Here is a 22,391-nt window from a genome sequence, read left to right as displayed (position 1 = left end):
CGGGGTTGAGGAGGAGGAGGAGGAGGAAAGGTTCCTTTAAGGAGGAGGAACGACGACGCCTCTTTTTCCCTCTATCTCCTCCCTTCACACTCATTTCCCCTTCGCCGAGGAGAGAAGGGGGGGAGGAGAGAGAAGAGGCCGAAGAAAGAGAGAAAAAATTCCTCACAGAAATCTCTTTCAGGGGGTGTGGGGGGAGGAAGAGGAAAAAAAAGAGCTGGGCGCCCCCTGCTCCCTCCCTCCCTTCTCTCCCTCTCTTCTCCTCCTTCTCCCTTCCTCGCCCGCCCGCCCACTCCCCCCGCCGCCTGAGACGCCGCTCGGGAGTCGGCGGGACCGGAGTCTGTCTCCTCACCCGCCGACGCCGCGCTTCGCCTCGGGATCCCCAGGCGGGCGGACGCCCTTTCTTTCTTTCTCTCTCTCGCTCTGCCCGTCTTTCTGTCTCCGTCCCTCGCGGCCGCCCCGCCCGGCGGCCTCGGCCTTCCCCGTGCGTCAGGCCCTCCCGCCCGGCCTCGCTCGGTCTCTGTCTGTCTCCGCCGGCCTTTCTCTTGAATCGGGGTCTCGTTCACCCCCTCCGCCCTTCCCATCTCCCCTTCCCCTCGCCCCCTTTCCTTCCTCCCCCTCCCCACCCCCTTCTCCTGCCCCGCAGCTCGTAGTGCGTGTGTGTGTGTGTCCCTCCGCCAACGCCGCCACCTCAGCCCGGCAAATGAACTCCGTCCGAGCCGCCAACCGGAGACCCAGGCGAGTGTCGCGGCCGCGCCCGGTGCAGCAACAGCAGCAGCAGCCCCCGCAGCAGCCGCCGCCGCAGCCGCCCCAGCAGCAGCCGCAGCAGCAGCCTCCGCCGCCGCCGCAGCAGCAGCAGCCTCCGCCGCCGCCACCGCCGCCTCCGCCGCTGCCCCAGGAGCGGAACAACGCCGGCGAGCGGGGTAAGGCCGCGCTCCTTCCCCGCCGCCCTCCGGCTCGGGCGCCAGCCGGCCGGGACCCGCGGGGAGGAAGGCCGGGGCGGGCGGGGGAGGCCTGTGCGCCCCCGGGGTGGGAGACGGAGGCTGAGCGGAGGCGGGTCCCCCGGTGCCGCAGTGTCAGCCCGGCCCGGGCCCCGGACGGCAGGAAAAACCGCGGCTTCCCCACTCGCCCGGGCTCTCGCTCAGGCCGCGCTTTGTTTGGTTGCGGGGGCTCGGCACCCTCTACCCCCACCCATCCTTTGGCTCCTTCGCTGGCTCACGGACCCCGCAGGAGTCTGTTGGTGGCTGGGGTGGGGGGAGGCAAAATGTGGGATTTCCTCCTTTTCTGCTGCCTTCCACGGTTTAGCCTCCCCCTTCCTAACAGAAGGTGTGGGGGGGGGGGGGACAACTGGGAGTGATCGGGCGGTGGGGCTGGCTGGGGAACTTGTTTTCCCCCTTTTCTCTGTTAGCCTCCCCCTTCCTGTGGAGGAGGGGGAAGGGGGGGAATCCGAGTGGTCTGTGGTGTTGGCCGGGGAACTTGTTTCCCCCACCCCCCTCCCTAGTCACGGGGTAGGGGGAGCAGCGACTACTCTCCCAACCCCATAATGTTTGCTGCGCAGTTTGGCTTTAGTTACAGAACCCCTGGAAAGGACCCGTTAAATCAAGACCTTTAAATAAATAAATATAGAATCCATCGGCCATTTCCAGTCCCCTCCCTCGCGTCAGTGCAGTTACCCTTCGGTTCTATCGACCACCCCTCTCGCCTGTCCTCCCCTAGCAAACCCCTACGCCTCCGTGCTACCCTCCGTCTCCTAGTGGGGTTTGAACGCCCCTTCCTTGGAACTGGCCCCTTGGGAGAGTGTGAGTGTGTGTGCTGTGTCCAAGGCCTAGTGAAATGTGTCATTTGGACCCAACTGTGCAGCTCTGTCTGGTAACCACCATTGTCTAAGGGCTGAAGCTCCCGGGGGTTGGATTCTTGCTTTAGCAAAAATAATGTTCAGTTCTACTTTGATGATGTGGTTATTTTGGGAGATATATGAGGTAGGATGTGGCACCTTGGTCTCCAAACGTAACTATTCTCTTTATTAATTAGCTGCTCTCAGTGGGAGTGGAGGTCAGTACCATATTTATGTGTACGGTTGTTGTTTTAAGGAGGAGGGGAATTGTTAGGAGACATTTTGCGTGTTTTCGTTGGCGGATTAAGGTTAATTTTACATGCGTTGGTTGTCACACCTCCTTTGATTAAGCGAATTGAGATTAAATGCCTTTTAAAAATTATACATTCCTTCCTTAAAAACTGTTTCAGTGTTGTACTTAGCTAAAATACTTAAAAAGAGAGATGAGAATCTTTTGAAAAATAGTTCAAAGGGTTTTCACTAGTCTCTGTTACAGATGGTCCTTGAGAAAGCAGTTTGCTATATGTTGCTTGAAAGAATGTGATGTTTCAAGCCAGTTAGAGGTGTTGTGCAACAGTATTGGTAAATATGTTTTGATGATTCTCGGATACATTTACCATGTTTTTGTAAATTAAAAATATTTGTAGTTTCATCATTTCCTTTTACATTTGCATAGCAGGGTTTTCCTGTGTTCCATTCAAATAATAGTCAAGTCCCCTTCCACCATATACTGTAGAGTTCACAGTCCTTTTTGAGAAAACAATGATACTAGATTGAAATCCTAGCATAGTAAGGATTTAATTGCTGGAAGTGTTTTTAAGGTGTACTGATTTGTTCATACCATTAGGGCTGAATCAAATCTGTTTGGCCAAACTTAATTTAGTCCTATTGTGTATTTTAAAATATTTATTCTGAATCTCCTTTTCATGATGTGTGTAATTTCAAACTTAGTTGAGGTACTTTTATCTTGGGTACTTTTCTTAACATTTGTTTGAATTATTAGCCACTAAAGTCTATTTCCTTTTGAAGTAAAACTACTTGGTTGTTGGCATTAGCATACTAGAGTGTCAGTTTCCTTTTCATTCATGTCCATAAGCTGACTAACAAAAAGATGTTCAAGAAATCAAAATTTCAGTATACACCTAACCAAATAGTAAATCAAATGCACTGTAGAATTGTTGCTTTGCTGCAGCTAGTAGAAACTGTTCTGGTAATTCCATGTTGACACAGAGGGGAAAAGAACTTGCTGATTAGCCTTCAGGGAAAATTCTGTGGGTCTTTTAGAGGGCAGATAAATGGCTTTAAAATGAATAAAACATTAAGATAACTTAAAAGAGTAAAATAGTAAAGATTTTGCCAGTTTTAAGTAAAATATGTCTTTCTACAAAAATTGGCGATTTGATTACTTTTTAAAAACGTACAGTTCACACGATGAGAAGTTAGTCAAAGGAATAACCTCTCTTTTAAAAGTTTTATGGAGCATGGGAAGTGTCACTATTTTTGGTCTGGATGGGAGAGGTTTTGTTGTTTAAGAATATAGTGGGTATCATAATTTTGACAAGGTAATTAAGGAACTACAGCCAACATGTATGTGTGTGTTGTACTTTTTACTAACTCTTAATGGGTATGTAGCTCTTGCATTAGAGTTTGGATAGAGTTACATAATAGTGGATCAGACAGCTTTCCAGGTCAGAAATTAAAGTCAGACTCACTGTTTTTAAGACACGTTATTCATTCAATATAAAAAATTACTTACTTATTTCACATAAAAGGATGGGCTTTGGCTTTTTAGTGGTAATAGTATAGTTACAATGTAGTTTTTATTTTTTTTCAAGCAAAAATTTTGTCAGGGTTGGATTTTTGTTGCTCCTTTACCCACAAGATAATTGGTCTAAAAACTTCCTTGATACATCCTTTCTCTCTCACACACACACACACACACACACACACACACACACACACACACACACACACTTTCTCTTATATGCCATGGCCAGTGTTTGAAGAGGAAAAAAACAGCCTAATACAGTGAATTCTTATGAGGACTTTTCAAAACCTTCCTTTGGGGACAATTACTTATACCCACATTGGGAAATATTTGGCCTGAGTGTTTCATGGAATGCTGTCTTCACTCATGTTATCTGTAATGGCCCACTGTCTTAACATGGAATACTAATCATTAGCTGGTTTTGGTCTTTTAGTTTAAGTTCCAGAGTTTAAGATTTCACATACTACTTTAAATTAGTAGAAAATAATTGGTGTTCCACATAGGGACACTTTGATGATATATTCCAGATTCAGTGAATCTGGAAGTAGTGTGGGGTAGATTTTTTTATATTTATTTTCTTTTGAAATCCTGAAAGGATTTAGCTTTTGCAGCTTGTTGTGATTTATGTTAATATCTTTTTGATAGTCTTTTTCTAAAAGTATGAGGTAAGGTTACAAGTCTGCAGAAGTGCTATGTATTCCGAGCATTTTTAGTTTGTAGTTAAAATTGGTTACTTAAAATAGGTAATAAATACAAATGATTTAAAATTCAGAAGTTTCTTGTCTACACCTGCCTTCAGCAACCAAATTCTCCTGCTTGGAATCAATCACTATTATTAGTTTCTCATTTATTGTGTTTTAATAAAAACATAAAAAATGAAACTTGACAACTGAAAGTCTTGATAGCAAAGTTTTTGAAAATAGGTGTAATTTTTTCTGGTTGGAGAATTCATAAGATTCTTTTGAAGTGCTGAAATTTTAATTATATAATCATTGATAGTTCAAGAGATTTAATACAATATATTAATGGTATTGCTATTAATTTCTAGTCTGAAGTAATTGTAGAGAGTAAAAACATAGTCTTTTTAGTTCCATGTTTGTGGGATAAAAATCTCACCGATGACCCTGGAATTAGAGTTTTGTTTTAACTAAACATGTTGAAATAATGCAGTACATACAGTATATGTGAAATATTCCTAATGGAGCTACATATTATAATATGCAGCAGCCAGGAAACTCCTTAGTGTTCTAGTCATGCATGCTAATCATACCTTCTGTGGGCTTGTTCTAGCTCATGATATTTTACCTTCAGGTTCTTCAGAATAAGGAACTTACAGAATGCAAGAATAAGGAACTTCTGCAACCTTTTTTGACAGAAAAGTTCTGGGCAAAGGACATGATTTTTCCAGTCTTAGGAATTAAGTACTGTGGGCCACTACTCTCCCATCTGGTGGCCAAACCTTCAAAATATTTACATCCATGAAAGGAGAAATGCCACCCAGTTTTTTGTGGGAGTAGGGTGGGGTGGAAAAGAGCCTGTTTTCTCAAAGCTTAACAAGTTATTTGAGGGATAGAAATGAGATAGTGGGGTGCCTGGGTGGCTCAGTCAGTTAAGGTATGACTCTCGATTTCTGTTCAGGTCATGATCTCACAGTTCATGAGATTGAGCCCTGCATCAGGCTCTGTGCTGACAGCATGGAGCCTGTTTAGGATTCTCCCTCTCCTTCTCTTTCTCCTCATCCTCCACTCTTGCTCTCTTGCTGTCTCTCTCAAAATAGATAAACATACATTTTCAGAGAAAACATTGAGATAGTGTGACAATGCTGATGTGAAAGTTCTGCTAATTAGGCCTATGGGTTGTCCCTATACTGCTTTTCTCTTTCTTTACTGGAAATTCTGGCAAACCCAAGGACAGGCCAACCAGCTTGGAAACCTACCAGGTAAGGCAAGAACTACCCGTAGATCCTGACCTGTTAGGACCCCTGGACTTAGATTTGGGAGAATTCAAGGCTAGTGAGTATTTCCAAGTTTGTTTGGTTTTTTTCCCTATGTGTTTTAATTTTGAAGCTAAACAATCTGTAATAAAGCGTTATTTCAACTTGAAGTTCCTTATAGTCCCCATATTTATTACTAATAAGTTAACTCTTGTGGTTTTTTTTGTCCCACTAGTCTCTGAAGAGTTATTCTGTTTTAGACCTTCCATTTTATTAATCAGCCCTTTGAATTAATTACATTCTCAACTTGCAGAGAATTCCAGTTGTATGTGAGGTTACTAGCAAAGTACCCCCAAATTGCAGTTGTTAACCCTCTGAAAATAAAATGATAAGCAAAATATGCCAGTTGAGACAGTTGGGCAGTATGATAGGGAGAGCTCAGGGGTGCCTGGGTGGCTCAGTCAGTTAAGTGTCCTACTTCGGCTCAGGTCATGATCTCACAGTTCTTGGGTTCCAGCCCCGCGTCGGGCTCTGTGCTGACAGCTCAGAGCCTGGACCGTGCTTTGAATTCTGTGTCTCCCTCTCGCTCTGCTTCTCCCCCACTCACACTCTGTCTCTCTCTTTCAAAAATAAATAAACATTTTAAAAAAATTTTTCTAAAAAAGAGCTCAGAGTTACAGCTAGCTAGTTCTAATCCTGGTTACACCATCAACAAGCTGTTTGACACATGGCGAAAGCAATATAAACTCTTGGAGCCTTACATGATTATCTTTAAAATGAAGATGGTAATACTTGTCTTATGGAATAATTAATGATGAGAGATTTAAGTATCTAGGACTTGACAGATGCTCAATAAATGGCAGCTTTTTAAAATAGTAATAGGTGCACCTGGGTGGCTCAGTTGGTTAAGTGTCAGGATCTCATGGCTCCAGAGTTTGAGCCCGCACCAGGCTCTCTGCTGTTAGCACAGAGCCTGCTTCAGATCTTCTGTACCACCCCCATCTCTGCTCCTCCCCTGTGTGCTCGCTCGCTCTCTCTCTCAAAAATAAACACTAAAAATAAAATAGGGGTGCATGGGTGGCTCATTCAGTTAAGCATCCGACTTTGGCTCAGGTCATGATCTCATGGTTTGTGAGTTCAAGCCCCACATTGGGCTCTGAGCTGACAGCTCAGAGCCTGGATCTGTTTCTGATTCTGTGTCTCTCTCTCTCTGCCCCTCTCCTGCTCACGCTCTGTCTCTGTCTCTCTTTCTCAAAACTAAATAAAATTTAAAAATTTAAAAAAATAAAATAATAATAGTAAGCAATGGAATCAGTTATATATAAAACTAAACCCAAGAGATAAAATGTGCATGAGTCATTAGTTTCTGGCATACCCCAAAATGCAATCTAGGTGACTTGATAAAACCTTAGAGAGGGGCACCTGGATGGCTCAGTTGGTTAAGCCTCCAACTTAAGCTCAGATCATGATCTCACAGTTTAGGAGTTCAAGCCCCGTGTTGGGCTCTGTGCTGACAACTCAGAACCTGGAGCCTGCTTCAGGTTCTTTGTCTCCCTCTCTCTCTGCCCCTCCCCTGCTCACACTCTGTCTCTCTCTCAAAAAATAAAATTAAATAAACATTAAAAAAAACCCCAAAACCTTAGTCTGGTTTATAATTATAAATCATTTTATAGCCAACAAATTGAAATATTCTTTGAAGAAAGAATAAGGAAACAGAAGAAATGAGTATTTGAAATACAATAATAAACATAGATCACTGTTTTTGCTTATGTACTAGAGTCTAATACACTCTCATTTAACCCTTTTAGCAATTCTGTAAGATGGACGTTAGTCAGCAGTGAGTAGTCCTAGTAAATAGCAGAGATTTTCAAAATTGATTTATATCACTGAATCTTCCCATAAACAAGAGGAGAGATAACAAAATACATTTGGCAGAATGTGTCCATCACATTCAGAGGAGGGAATAACCTAGCCCTTGAAGCACATCTGTCTCCTTTCATATCCCATTTATTTTATTGAAGACTGGTACAGTAGTCTGATGCTATATATTGTTAGACACCTGCTTTAACATTTTTTAAATAACCTTCTGATCATAACTTTACCTCTAATGTAGATTTGTCTCTGGAAGAGATTGCACTGATTGGCCAGCATGTTTTTCCAGCTTGTTGAGATCACTAAGTACTCATTGTGTAAAGAGGGGTAGATTTCTCTTGAATTACTTATAAGTTATGAATAAAAGGTGTTAAGTCATTTTAGCTCATGGTTATAGACTAGCCTATTTCAGGAAGGAAAAATGTGAGTTAAATTACACTTCAGTGGTAATTTTGACAGGTTTGTGGACTAAATATCCTTTTGTCACCATAGCTTGATGTCTTTGCATGTATAGCCTGGGGTTTTTATATGTTTGGTTAACACAGAAATGTGCTTAAACTTAATCCTTAGAAAATAGAGAAATGAAACCAATTAACTTCCCTTGTATAATTTATTTTAGTTTAAGGAAATATCAAAAATATGTACTTTGAAAATGAATACATTGTGTATTTTTTGTTTTAAAACATCCAAATTAAGATAGTATATTAAAGCAAATGTAAGTTGCTTATTGTCCCCAATTTCTAAAGATCCAATTGTCAGTGTTTAGTCCTTCTAACAAATGAAAAATTGTGTGTGTTCAAAAGAGGAGAAAAAATTATTAAATGCTGTTCCCTCAACTGGTGAATAAACCTTAAAAAACATAATGGAATATTTCCACATCTCATGAAGGAAGAGGTACAAAGAGAGCCTACTTTTCTGTTTTCTCAAAGCTTTGAAATTGAGTGATAGAAATGGAATAATAACCTGTGCTTTAAAATTATTTTTCTGGTAACAGTGAAAATCTTTACTGATTTCTTCTAGTGTGCAGCATGCACTCATTTTCTAGATGTTCAGGTTGGGTTGTGTCAAAACTTTGACTACTAAAAATTTTTCCTCAGAATGGAATTAACTGGCTCCTATAGGGGTTCAGTCTTTGACATTGATTTCTTTAGTACCATGTATTGATAACTGACTTGAATCAGTTTAGCCTCTGCTGGTTTGCTGCCTTTACTTGAGTTTAATGAGAATTCTTTTTTACACTGAAATATTGATTTTGTATCTTGCATCCATAGTCTATAACATAGTATGTATAAGACCATGTGGCTTTATGAGAATCTGACACTTAAGAGGAAGCAGGTGGGGAAGAGAAAGAACATACAGCTCTTTTTTATTCACCTGTTATATTTTGAGTTGGACAGGGTTGGTATATATATGTCACTAGTAATTGTTTCTTCCCATATAATCATACATATTAAAAAAAAAACAGGCTTTAAGGGAAATTAGAAGTGAAATAGAATTTAACAAATGGAAAATAGAAATCATTCTGGGTTTGTATCATGGCAGAGAGAAAGGATCAAAGAAGACTTGTTTAAAAGAAATGGAGGTGGGTGAAGATCCTATATTTTGAAATTGAATTGTTGGCAAAGTGATTGTATGGTAAAAGAAATGGTGGAATCACTCATTTTTCTGTGTTAAAAGTAGCCACAGAACTAATTCACCGTTGTGTGTAAATGACTGATATCTTCAAGATCCTTTGAAATGCATTTGCATTTTTAAGAAACTGATCCCTTAGTCAAATTTTGGTATTTTAGGCCCAGTAGAAGAGATAGAAATAAGTGATTTGGACAAAGGCTTTGGGTAGGAGTGCTTCCTCAGAGACAAAATAAGTATGTCAGGGGAAGGTGAGGGTAGAATAGTCTTGTAAGAATCACTTCCCTTACACATTTGTTTTTACTAATCTACTTCTGACCCTAAAATTTTCTTAAAAGTTTCACATTTTATTTTTTCAAAAGACTAATTTTGGGTTGAAGATTGGGATGGAGAGAAGAAAAAGAATTAGAGCAGGTAGGAGTGACAGTATGTGTGGGTCATTTTAAATTAGCAGTGGTCATTTAAATTAGAAAGTCTGTATGTAATTACACACACACACATACATGCTATATATAACCATATATAATTATTTAAATTGTGAAAAATCTATTAGTTTTTTTTTTTAACTAAGCTTTTTTTAATGTTGATTTTTGAGAGAGAGCATGAGTGGGGGAGGGGCAGAGAGATAGAACGAGACACAGTCTGAAACAGGCTTCAGGCTCTGAGCTGTCAGCACGGAGCCCAACATGGGGCTTGAACTCAGGAACAGCAAGATCATGACCTAGGCTGAAGTCGGACGCTTAACCCACTGAGCCACCCAGGCACCCCCCCCTAAACTGACATTTTAATAAAAATACACAAGTGCACAAATCATTGGTGTATAGCTTGATGACTTTACACAAAGTGAACACGTCTGTGTAGCCAGTAATACCTAGATCAAGAATTAAACGCTACCAGTATCCCAAAGGGGTGCCTGGGTGGCTTGGTCTGTTGAGCGTCCGACTTCGGCTCAGGTCATGATCTCACAGTTGGTGGGTTTGAGCCCCGTGTCGGGCTCTGTGCTGACAGCTCAGAGCCTGGAGCCTCCTTCAGATTCTGCCTCCATTTCTCTGCCTCTCCCCTGCTCATGCTCTGTCTCTCTGTCTCTTTCTCTCTCTCAAATATAAAATAAAAAACAAACAAAAAAACCACTACCAGTATCCCAGAAATCACCATTCTGTGTGTTGTCCCAGCCCCTTGCCTTCCCAGTCACTATCCCCAACCCTATCTTTCTTACTGCTTGGATTGCTTAGATTAGTTTTGTCTGTTGTCTGTCTTAGGTACCAACTTTATATAACTGTAATCACTCAGTCTGTATTCCTGTGTGTCTGGCTTCTTTCCCTCAGTATTTGTTTATTTCAACCATGTTGCTTATAGCAATAGTTTGTTTAGTTTTGTTGATCTGTAATACTACATTGTATGAGTATATGACAATTTATTCATTCTATGATTAAGAGACATAGAACTTTAATATTTGGCTGTAAGGAATAGTGCTGTGAGCATTTTATGTATATCTTTTGGTGAATACAGGTACCCATTCCTGGTAAGTCTTTTACCTCAACATTATACCATCAGTTTTCTTTTCTCAAAGACAAAGCTTCCATTTACTTGGGAGATAAAACAACTTTAAGACAGATGTGAATATGGGGCACCTTGGTGGCTCAGTCAGTTAAGCATCCAACTTCAGCTCAGGTCTTGATCTCACTGTTCCTGAGTTCAAGCCCCACGTTGGGCTTTCTGCTGTTAGCACAGAGCCCACTTCAGATCCTCTGCCTCTTTCTTCTTTCTCTCTCTCTCAAAAATAAATGTTAAAAAAAAGACAGATGTGAATGTGTCCTCTCATAATTAACGCTGCCAAAACAATTGATTTTATTTCAAATATTAGTATTCTTCTTAAGTCTTTGGTATATCTGCTCTAGCATCCTTTAACAGTGGTGTTAGGAAGTTTACCTGCCACCTTAATATACTTTAATTTTCCCCATAGGTTGTAGGTTGGGTTATTTTGAGGAGGAGGGAAATCATTTTTTATATTTAGGAATTTTCAAAATTACTGTGGAATTTAATGTGATCCTAAGCCTTCATTACAAAAATTATTTGTTTTTGCAACTGCCATAGTTTGTTTCTCCATTTCAGTGTGGAATCCTTTTTTTTTTTTTTTTTTTTTTACTACTTTTAAGCTTACCTTTTTAATGCCTGTGAAAATATTTTGCTTTTATTTGGTTAATTGTTTAATTTATTTTTTTCTGCATATCCTGATTATCCTTTATTAAATTATGCTTATTTTAAAATTACAGAAGCTTCATAGAAAAATTGGGATGCATTTTGTTCTCAAGTTGTTTTTCTAGTCCTTGACCAGATCATCAGTTCCTGATGTATAAGAAGAAGGTGTAAAAGTACCTCTGCCAGTATCATTGATAAGTTTTCCTCAGCTGAAAGCTTGTGCTGAAGTGTGCTAGTTAGTGTCTTATAAGCTTATGCTCCCCATGATATAAGTATCCCCTGAGAATGGCAGGCCATCAATGACTGAAATGGGGTTCTGTTGTTAAAGAACCACTTGCTTAAAACAGATAATATGGTAGCCTTAGATATCAAAAAGTAAGATCTTATTATTTCATGTCTGTTCGTTCAGCACTTACTAGTTCAGTGTTAGTGCTAACAGTTGTTCTTTCTTGTCCACGATAAGCAGTGTGGAGGAGACTGTTACCTTCCTGTCTTTTTTTTTTTTTTTTTTTTTTTTTTTTAAACACCTATCCAGGGGCGCCTGGGTGGCTCAGTCGGTTAAGCATCCGACTTCGGCTCAGGTCACGATCTCGCGGTCCGTGAGTTCGAGCCCCGCGTCGGGCTCTGGGCTGATGGCTCAGAGCCTGAAGCCTGCTTCCGATTCTGTGTCTCCCTCTCTCTCTGCCCCTCCCCCGTTCATGCTCTGTCTCTCTCTGTCTCAAAAATAAATAAACGTTAAACACCTATCCACATCAAATAAATGTTAAATTTGGGGATAAGGAGCCTGAGCTTTTTCATCAAAGTGGCTTTTTTTTTCCTTCCCTTCCTAGAATTAAATTTCTACATCAGGGGATTTTGAATAAGGTGACTTCTGAGTTGCTTTAAAACTCTTTCTGTATCATTTAAATTGCCAGTAGAAATCAGTGAGGTCTGAATTTGTTAGGTATTACTATACAGACATGGTTCTTGCCTTTATGGAACTTATAATTGAGTTAGAGACTAAATTTAAATAACATTTGAGACCAGAATGAATTGCAAATAAGGATGTTGATATTGTTTTCATTGTCTTCTGATACATGTTTTTTTTTTTTTAATTTTTTTTTTTTTTTTTTTTCAACGTTTATTTATTTTTGGGACAGAGAGAGACAGAGCATGAACGGGGGAGGGGCAGAGAGAGAGGGAGTCACAGAATCGGAAACAGGCTCCAGGCTCTGAGCCATCAGCCCAGAGCCCGACGCGGGGCTCGAACTCACGGACCGCGAGATCGTGACCTGGCTGAAGTCGGACGCTTAACCGACTGCGCCACCCAGGCGCCCCTGATACATGTTTTTAAGGATACACACACATATACATGCATGCATACATATACCACATTGGAGTTTTATTCATAACCTTATCTGTCCACTGTTTCCAAGTCCAGAGTCAGTTGGAGAGTTTTTTATGAAATGGTATGAAGATGAAGGTTTGTTTTGACTCCCCGTAGTCTGATATATATTCTGCCCTTTAATCATTTATTGAATTACCTCTGTGCCACACTTGGAAAGTTGTTGCAGCCCAAGGTTTAAGCTAAATTATAGCATGCTTGTGTGTAAGTTATTAAGAAAGAAAATGTGCCTAGTGAAAGAAATTACCTGCAGAGTTGGAGTCATTTATCTTGTTTTCATGGTGTAGTCCTTCATTGTATTCGTTATTTTGCTTATATATCCAGAAACTGAAGGTAGACGGACAGGTTTAAATAAAATTATATGTTGCCAGAATCTAAGATCTTCAATTGCAGAGGTAAAACAACACTTTAAGGTCCTTCATAGCAGCTGTAATCCCACATATAAGTTAGCTGTAAAGGCATACTCTGAAGGTGCCTTTATGGATTTTTTCTGATGCTCTCTTAGTCTCTACTGCAACATCTCACAGGGAAACTTCCCTCTATTTCTGAGTCATTTGATTTGAGAACCTCTTAGCTGAAATCTTTAAAGCTGAAAAACAGAGCTGAGACATCTGGGTGTAGTGAACTTGTCCAAGGTTTATAAAGTTAAGTCTGGTTTTAGAGGGCTACAGAAATGTCACATACCAACATACATATGCATTGATAACACACACAACACTCTCTGAAACTGGGAATATGCACTCCTGATTTTGTGAAGTGTCTAAAAATTTTTGGTGAAATGTTAGCAGTAGTATCTTGGGATGGTGGAGGGAGGTGATTTTTGTTACTTCTTTTACATTTCTTTGTTTTTCAAATACCATATATGGAATCTGGAAGGAAGGAGGTTTGTATTTTTTTTAAAAGATTTTAATGGTTGTGATTGATGATTGTGATTATTAGTAGTTGGTTTGATGACATGATCCTCAGATAGGTCATTTTACATTTGAATACAAGCTTGAAACTTTACATTTCTCAGTTCTCTGTGTTTTGAGTGCTTATTAATTTATAGACATTTTTAGTTTTTGTATTCACAGCAACTTTAGGATAATAATTGCTTATATCATTTGCAGGAAATGAAGATGACTGATGATAAGAAAGTCAGAATTCGAATGAAAAACAAATTTGTTATTTGGGGTTTTTTTTGAGCCAGTGATACTGTCTTTCTAGGACAAGTTTGTGACTGTAGATTATTTACATGCAAATACATACAGTTTTTTCATTACATACCTGCCTGGTTGAATGATGGAAATTTAGCATACAAACTGGATATTTGAAAGAAAAGTGAAACTTCTTATTGGTCAGAACAAGTGGCTATTTCTTTTGTACTCTGGTGGTATGGACTCATGTCTATTTGATAATTTTATACGGAGGATTTTCTTCCCATAAAACTGGAGATAGCTCTGAAAAAAATAATGACTATTAAGTTGAAACAGATTGCTAAGAGATTGTTGCATCATTATCAGTAAAAAATCTTCCCATTCTAAGATACTGTATTCTTAGAAGTTTTGGATTGTGGAACCTAATGTGTTTGAGAATAAATAAGAACCCACAGTGACTTTCAGAAGATACGGACCTTTGAAGCCTAAATTTATTAGATTTGGAATTAACTTATCTCACACTTGGCCAATCTTCTGATCATCTTATAGACTCCTTATAAACCTTAACCAAGAGAAAACATTTTCTTATTGGAAAATACACTAAAAACCTTCATTGAAAGAGGTGAACTGTTTGTTTTGCTTTTAATGTAGGGGCTACTGTGTGGTTTAGGGAAAATCAGTCATTAAGTACAGATTCTAGATAGTAATTATCATAGTTTTATGAAGAGCTGATTACAGATGAATTTAAAGTATTTTCCTGAAACAGTGACTTGGGGTAGCTGAAGAAGGAACAAGAGTAATAACATAGGTGTATTTAAATACAGCTTTTATTCTTTTATGAAATAGTCATATTGGTGTTGTGAGGTTGGGGGAAATTTTTTTAGGTTGAATTATATGGAAGCAACAACTAAAAAATAGCGCTAACCATTTACAAATAGACATTTACAAAAATTTAGTAAATGGTTGTTTCTGTTTCCCTTCTTTTTCCTTCTCTGGACTGAGGTTTGTTCATATTACTAATTTAGGTTACTATACATATTAAGTTCATAGATTTAAAAAAGCAGGGGCGGGGGGATGCCTGGGTGGCTCAGTTAGTTAAGCGCCCAACTCTTGGTTTCAGCTCAGGTCATGATCTCATGGTTTGTGAGTTTGAGCCCTGCATCAGGCTCTATGCTGACTGCACAGAGCCTGACTGGGATTCTCTCTCTCCATCTCTCTCTGCCCCTCCTCTGCTCTCTGTGTCTCTCAAAATAAATAAACTTAAAAATTTTTTTTCTCTCTTTTTTTAATATATGAAATTTATTGTCAAATTGGTTTCCATTACAACACCCAGTGCTCATCCCAACAGGTGCCCTCCTCAATACCCATCACCCACCCTCCCTTCCCTCCCACCCCCCATCAGCCCTCAGTTTGTTCTCAGTTTTTAAGAGTCTTCTTCTGCTTTGGCTCTCTCCCACTCTAACCTCTAAAAAAATTTTTTAATAAAAAAATAAAAATAAATAATAAATGCACTGAGATTAAGTACCTCAAAAATCAAGAATAGAAGTTAAATTACTTTGAATGGTCTGTTAAACAAACAAATGAACCTTCATCTTTATAGGAACAACAAAAAAATAAATAATCACTTAGAAATGTTGAGCCAGAACTAAGTATGGCAGAAAACAATATGGACTACAGGTGAATCAACCTAAAGTGTGTTTGTGTGTGTGTAAACACATGATAATGTATCAGAGTAATAAGACTTGTAAAATGTTGTAATGGTTGAGAAAATATGTCTATTAAAAAAAATCAAGTGTTATTCTAAAGAGGGATAAGCTGACAGGTAACTAAACCTTTCACGTGATTGGAAGTATATGCTCAGAAGATAGCTAGGGAAAATGAATTTAAATTATTTGATGTTTAGAGTGATATAAAGAACATCTGGTAAACATCTTCAACAGGTCGATAAAGAAGATTATATACTTTGCTCTTTTGGTGTCAGCTATTATGATTAGATATTTTAATTATCGTAGAGATGGTAAATTAGTTAGAAATTATAGAATGTTGGATGTAGAACCATAGTCCCAATTCTTGAGGTTTTTTACTTGTTTAAGGTGGTGGTTGGAATGAACCCAGATCTCCTGAGTCCCAGTCAGTGATGATGGTGTTATCTGTTCTTGCTTCAGAATTTTATTAACATTCTGTTCATTTTTTCAGTTTAGTGATTAGTTGAACCTATTGATCAGATCAAGTTTTCTGTAATTTTTTTAGCTGAAATAAAAATTAATTTGTTAGAATAATTATTAAGTTATTATTAAGTTATAGTTATTAAGTTATTGTGTTCAATAACTTAAAATATGCAAGTAAATTTTAATAGCTTTTTTTAATTAATTGACTTAATTTTTTGTTTTGTTTCAACCAGTTGTGACTGGTTGAAAAAAGGCAGTTATGTTATTCCAGCAATTATATTATTTACTGTTCAATAAATGATACTGAGACTATTGATTATTCATTTGGAAAAAGCATTCAGTTAATTTCCTACTTTGTACAATACCAAAAACTACATGTCGAACGATTAAAGAGCTTGACATTTTTTTCAATTGAAAAATGTTTTATTATAGTAAAAACATTTAACATGAGATCTATCCTTTTAACAAAGGTCTAGGTGTGTAATACAGTATTATTAATTGTAGGCAAGGTGTACATCAGATCCGAAGAACTTACTCATCTTGCATTACTGAAACTTTATACCCGCTGAATAGCAACTCCTTATTTCCCCTCTCCCCCCAGACCCTGGGAACCACCATTATATACTCTACCTTCATAAGTTTGACTATTTTAGATACCTCACATAAGTGGAATCATGTAGTATTTGTCCTGCTGTAAGGGGCTTATTTCACTTAGCATAATGTCCTCCAAGTAAGAGCTCAGTATTTTTAGAAAATCATAGAAACCTTAGAAGAAAGTACTTTTTCCTCAGCAACACCAAAAAAAAAAAAGAAAATCATTAAAGAAACATCAAGGAATTGACTACGTAAGATAAGTGGAAAGTTCTGCGCAATGAAGGTTGCTAATAAACAAAGTTAAAGCAAATGATAGACTGAAAGAAAATTTGCACCTCTCTAACATAGAAATGATCAATATCATATGTGAGTTTTTATGAAAAAAATTATACATAAAATTAGCTAAATCTTTTTTAAAAAGAACCTTTCATCCCATTCCCTTCCTCACTTTTACCCTCTCAAGAAGCAACAACTGTCATAAATTTGATATAAATCTATTCATTCCATTTTTAAGTACTTTAACATATTTGTGTGAATCTGTAAACATTTAGTTGTATGGTGTTATGGTTGTTACTGTGGGAAAGTAAAAGCTTACCTTCAAGGTGTTTCAGTGCAGTAAACAAGAACATAAAATATTCTTTCAAAAAATGTTTAATATGTAAGTGCCAAAGAAATAGATAAGTCATAAGCCTGGCACTCTAGAAATTTTTGAGTGATTGTTAAGTGAATTAATGAATATAGAAGGATATCACGTTTAAAGGAAAAGTCCTCTCTTCCCCTGACCTACCACTCCCTAGAGGTAACTCTTAACTGTGTGTGTTTACTATAGAATTTTTTAAATATATGTGTATGTAAACACATACTCTTTTTATTTAAAAAGAAACCATACTATATTAATTTGTAAATTAAGTGTTGTTTTTTACTTAAATATATCCTGGGCATTTTTCTGTATCAATATAAGTGTAAATAGCTCTTTTTTTTTTTTAACAGTTGCAGAATAGTTCATTATACGAATGGATTATGATTTATGTTAAATGTACCTCTGTTAATATTCAGGTTCTTATTTTTTGCAATTATAGTAAACATCTTTGTACAAGTATCTTCACATGTTTATGTCACAGTTTCAGTTTCATAAAAGTTATTGAGTCAGAGATATTTGCATTTTAAAGTTTGATAAATGTCAAATTTGTTTTTTAAAACAATAATCCCACCGTTAATATATGAGATTAAATGTTACTGATTGAATGTATACATGAAATACTTAAGAGTGGAGGGGAAACTAGTCTGAGGCTGAAATGGTTTGAAAAGACTTGCCAGAGAAAGTGAATGCTTAAACTAGATCTTGAAGAATGAGTATGTCACAGATAGAAAAAAGGGAAAAAAAGGATATTCTTAGTAAGAGGAAATGGGCCAGAGAACATGGAAGAATTACCAGGACAGATTTTTAACTCTGTCATCATATTCTGTTCATCTTACAGTTCACTTTGTCTTGGTGTTTCTTTTCCAAAAAAGAAGTTAAAGTTGAGTTAGGCACTCTCCACTTCAGGTCTTCCCACGTGTAGAATAATCTAAATTCTTTAACCCAGATTCAAAATGCTCTATACTTTGCCCTTTTTTCTTTATTATGATTCTGTTTTGTCATTGACAGACTTACCTATAAATTGTTTTTGAATGAACCCTGTATGTTGCTACTGTCATTTTTTTTTTTACACTGTCAGAAATTTTTGAACTCAGTGGTTGCTTGACTTCAGTGTTTAATCACTTGCTTTTCTGTCTCCATGCTTTTTTGGTAGCTACCCATATCTCAGCCTCAAGTGCTTGCTGTCATTTACATTTATGTAGTAAATAAATATATGTAAGCATAAAGGTCATTTATATTTAATGTTTGGAGGATTATCAGTAAATATTTGATAATATTTTCTATAGTAAGCTCATCTTGTTCGATGTCCTGAATGTTTTTATTTATAATACTATTTGACAATGAAGTTTCTGAAAACTTACCAGAAGCTATGGGAATTCCCTATTAATAGATATCTGATATCAGTGTAGGGACTTTTAATACACAGTGCAAATGATGTATTATATATTGCATATATAATATCAATGTATATATTAAGCATAATAAGAAAATACTTTTGAAAGCACTTAAGTAGTAATTAGCTATTTTTATATCCATGACAAAACACAAGGAATTTTGGTAATTCCTGCCCAGTAGTTGTGATATTAATAGACATCATTTATTGATCACTCTATTCTTGGTAGACAGTAAGTGCATGTTTTATTTTTGTAACAGCCCCCATCATGTAGGTAATATACCCTTTTTATATATGAGGACTTTGAATTGAAGTAAAACCTAAGTTTCCATATTAAAATTGTACATTACTGAACGGTTGTGTAGCGGGATAAATAGCAAAAAACGTCTGCTTTTAAATCCTTGGTAGTGGGGCGCCTGGGTGGCTCAGTTGGTTAAGCGTCCAACTTTGGCTCAGGTCATGATCTCATGGTCCGTGAGTTCAAGCCCCGCATCGGGCTCTGTGCTGACAGCTCAGAGCCTGGAGCCTGATTCGGATTCTGTGTCTCCCTCTCTCTCTGACCCTCCCCTGTTCATGCTCTGTCTCTCTCTGTCTCAAAAAAAAATAAACGTTAAAAAAAAATAATAATAAAAAAAATAAATGCTTGGTAGTGAAATTATAGAACATAATAAGTTCTTCTTTCTTTCTTTCTTTCTTTCTTTCTTTCTTTCTTTCTTTGAGAGAGAGCACATGCACGTGACCTGGGGAGAGGGGCAGAGAGAGAGAGAGAATCTTAAAGCCAGTCTCAGATCAATGCACAGCTCGATCCCACAGTGCTGGGATCGTGACCTGAGCCAAAGTCAAGAGTTGGCTGCTCAACTGACTGAGCCACCTAGGCACCCCAAGAGTTCTTTAAGATGGTGAAAAAAAGAGTGCTTACCCCAAAATATGAGCTATAATGACAGTATATTTACCAGGACAATAATTTCCAGAAGATAGTGGAATACTCTTTCCTTAAAATATAGAGGTAATATAACTTTAGTTTGAATTCTATACCCATTTAAACTATCAATTATCAGCAAAAATGAGGCCCAAAGTCAGGCTATACGCAAAATTAAGAGTTCATCACCTATACAAACTTGATGCAGGGGGCGCCTGGGTATTTATTTTTTTATGTGTATTTTTTTAATGTGTATTTATTTTGAGAGCATGTATGCAAGAGAGTGCACGGGAAGGGCAGAGGGAGGCAGAGAATCCCAAACTGGCTCTGAGCTGTCAGTGCAGAGCCTTATAGGGGGCTTGATCCCACCACCATGAGATCACGACCTGAGCCGAAATCAAGAGTCGGTTGCTTAACCCACTGAGCCACCCGTGCACCCCAAAGTAAAAAAAGGGCGCCTGGGTGGCTCAATTAAGTGTCCCAACTCTTGATTTCAGCTCAGGTCATGATCTCACAGTTCGTAGTTTGAGCTCCGCATTGGGCTCTCTGCTGTCAGCACAGAGCCCACTTAAGATCTTCTGTCCCCCTCTCTCTCTGCCCCTCCCTCACTTGTTCGTTTTCTCTCTCTCTATGTCTCAAATAAAAACTAAAAAAGAAAAAAGAATACATCATGAGTGAAGAATTAGTAAAATATGTTAATAAATTGAGTAGACTTCATTGTAAATATGTATAATATTTTTAAAGGTAGAGCCAAAATACTAGGCAATAACAAGAAAAGTGGAAGAAAGGGGATTATAGCATGTCAAGAGTGCTACGGGGTGCCTGGCTGGCTCAGTTGGTAGAGCATGCGACGCTTGATCTCAGGGTTGTGAGTTTGAACCCCATGTTAGATGTAGAGATTACTTTAAAAATAAAATCTTTGAGAAAGAAAGAGTGCTATAATTCTTTTTTCACTGAGAACTCTAGGTCATCTTGTAAAAATAGCTATTTCTGTGGCTCTGCAGCCAGACTCTCTGGACGTAATCCTAGCTTATGCCTTACTAGCTGTGTGACATTAAGGTTACTATACCTTCCTGTGCCTAAAATTTCTTATCTACAAATAGGAAGGCAATAACCCTCAAAGTGTCATGGGGAGGATTAAGTACAATACATGTAAAACCATTAGAACACTACTCAGTACATGTAAACACTCAATACATGTCTGCTGCTTTCATTTCTCTTTTACCTTAAGGGTAACCCTGAAAAGAACAGAAATAAAATCTATGGCTTATGAACCAGTAAAACTAAAATAAGAGAATGAAGAAAGCTTAACCCTTAGTGTACTGTCAAGAGCAGTTGCACTAATTTTAGTTTTTTATTTTCTGAGCACTTCTAACACTTAAAAAGCTTTGGTATTTTATTACTTTTATTCTTCTTACAGATCTTCCAAAAAGCAGAAAAATTTTTACTTAAAAAAATCAATCTATGTTGCAGTTATATGAATCCATCAGATGCTTTTTGTAAACCTAAGGTACATTATGGAATCTTAGCGATCTGTATTTTGAAATATTTTGCAATTTCTAGGAATTTTATCATTGCCACCAATTATTTCCTGCTGTGTTAAAAAAAAAAAGATTTGATAAAGCAAGAATGGTGGAATCCACTGGAAAGAAGGTATAGTGAAATAGTCATTTTTTTAGGTTTTTTAAATTAATTTTATGTTTTTATTTTGAGAGCACACTGGAGAGGGGCAGAGAGAGGAGAGAGAGAGAATCCCAAGCTGGCTCCACCCTGTCAGCACAGAGCCCCATGTGGAGCTCAGACTCACAAACCATGAGATCATGACCTGAGCTGAAATCAAGAGTTGGACGCTTAACCTGCTGAGCCACCCAGGCACCCCTTTTTTCAGTTTTGTTTTGGTTTTCAAAAATTTTTAATTTAATTTTTTTTTTACTAGCTGTATTGCATCCTTCAAAAAAGGTGTAAAAGAGGATGAGAGACATGCAGATAAGATAAATACAAGGAGAGAACTAGTATTCTAGACCTGGGCTGTCTAGTATGGTAGCCACTTGCCACATACAACTACTTATATTTAAATTAATTAAAATACATAGAATTTAAAATTCACTTCCTTGGACACATTAACCATGAAGTAGTTATATAGAGGGAATATAGCTCTCTATTAGCTTCATTTCACTATGGCTACCATATTGAAATGCAACTATAGAACATTTTTATCATTGCAGAAAATTCTATTGGATATCACTGCTGTAGATGCTAAGTATGATAGTGAAATTGATCATATAGGTGATAGTAATATGGATCATATCCATGAAATTTCAGATTTTGAGACTTGAGATGTTCTGTACCTTCCAGGGATGGTATTAAAGAGTGCAATTTGGGAAAAACTAACTTGTCTAAAACCATAGACTTAACCAGTACTGACACTGAAACTTCCTATGTCCCAACTTTATTACTCTGAAGAGCTTTTTAAAATGTGGGTTATAGCTGTTTACTATATCATAAAGCATATTCTCTTACAATAATATATTAATATACTCTCATGAGTAATAGCTTTAAAAACAAAAATAATGGAGTAGCATTGTTTTACATTTTTGCAAATCTGGTGTCTACCTTAAGAAAAAAATCAGCTGGATTTTAATATCTACCTCAGCATTTGGTCAGTTGTGATACCCCATGTCCTATATGTAGCTTCTGAAAAACACTGTACTCTTGTGAGAAAATGAGAGTGAAAAGGCATATGATGTCTTACTATTAATAATGAAAATAGTTTGGACCTTAGTACCCATTGAAAGTCATCCTTTGATGACTCCCAAGGGTTCCCATACCACACTTTGAGAATACCTTCTCTACCCTAAAGCCTGCCAGTCATAGCCCCATACAGAATTTAGAAACCACATTTAATACCTTACTCTAGTATATAAA

General features: G+C 38.0%; 1 protein-coding gene across 2 annotated transcripts in view; it reads left to right on the top strand.

Moving 5' to 3' along the window:
- The first annotated feature begins 254 nt into the window (after positions 1-254).
- Positions 255-22,391, top strand: part of FBXO11 (F-box protein 11) — an 84,912-nt gene continuing 62,775 nt past the window's right edge. Inside the window, exon 1 of one of the 2 annotated variants that reach the window (XM_047851266.1) lies at positions 255-920. In XM_047851266.1, coding sequence (XP_047707222.1) covers positions 701-920 — 220 coding nt within the window. In that variant the 5' untranslated portion in view covers positions 255-700. The remainder of the gene's footprint in view (positions 921-22,391) is intronic. The other variant, XM_047851267.1, reaches the window with a different exon arrangement.

Source organism: Prionailurus viverrinus, chromosome A3, assembly GCF_022837055.1.
Source record: "Prionailurus viverrinus isolate Anna chromosome A3, UM_Priviv_1.0, whole genome shotgun sequence".
NCBI classification, from domain to species: domain Eukaryota; kingdom Metazoa; phylum Chordata; class Mammalia; order Carnivora; family Felidae; genus Prionailurus; species Prionailurus viverrinus.
Note: the sequence above shows the minus strand (reverse complement) of the source record. Positions and strands in the feature narration are given on the sequence as shown.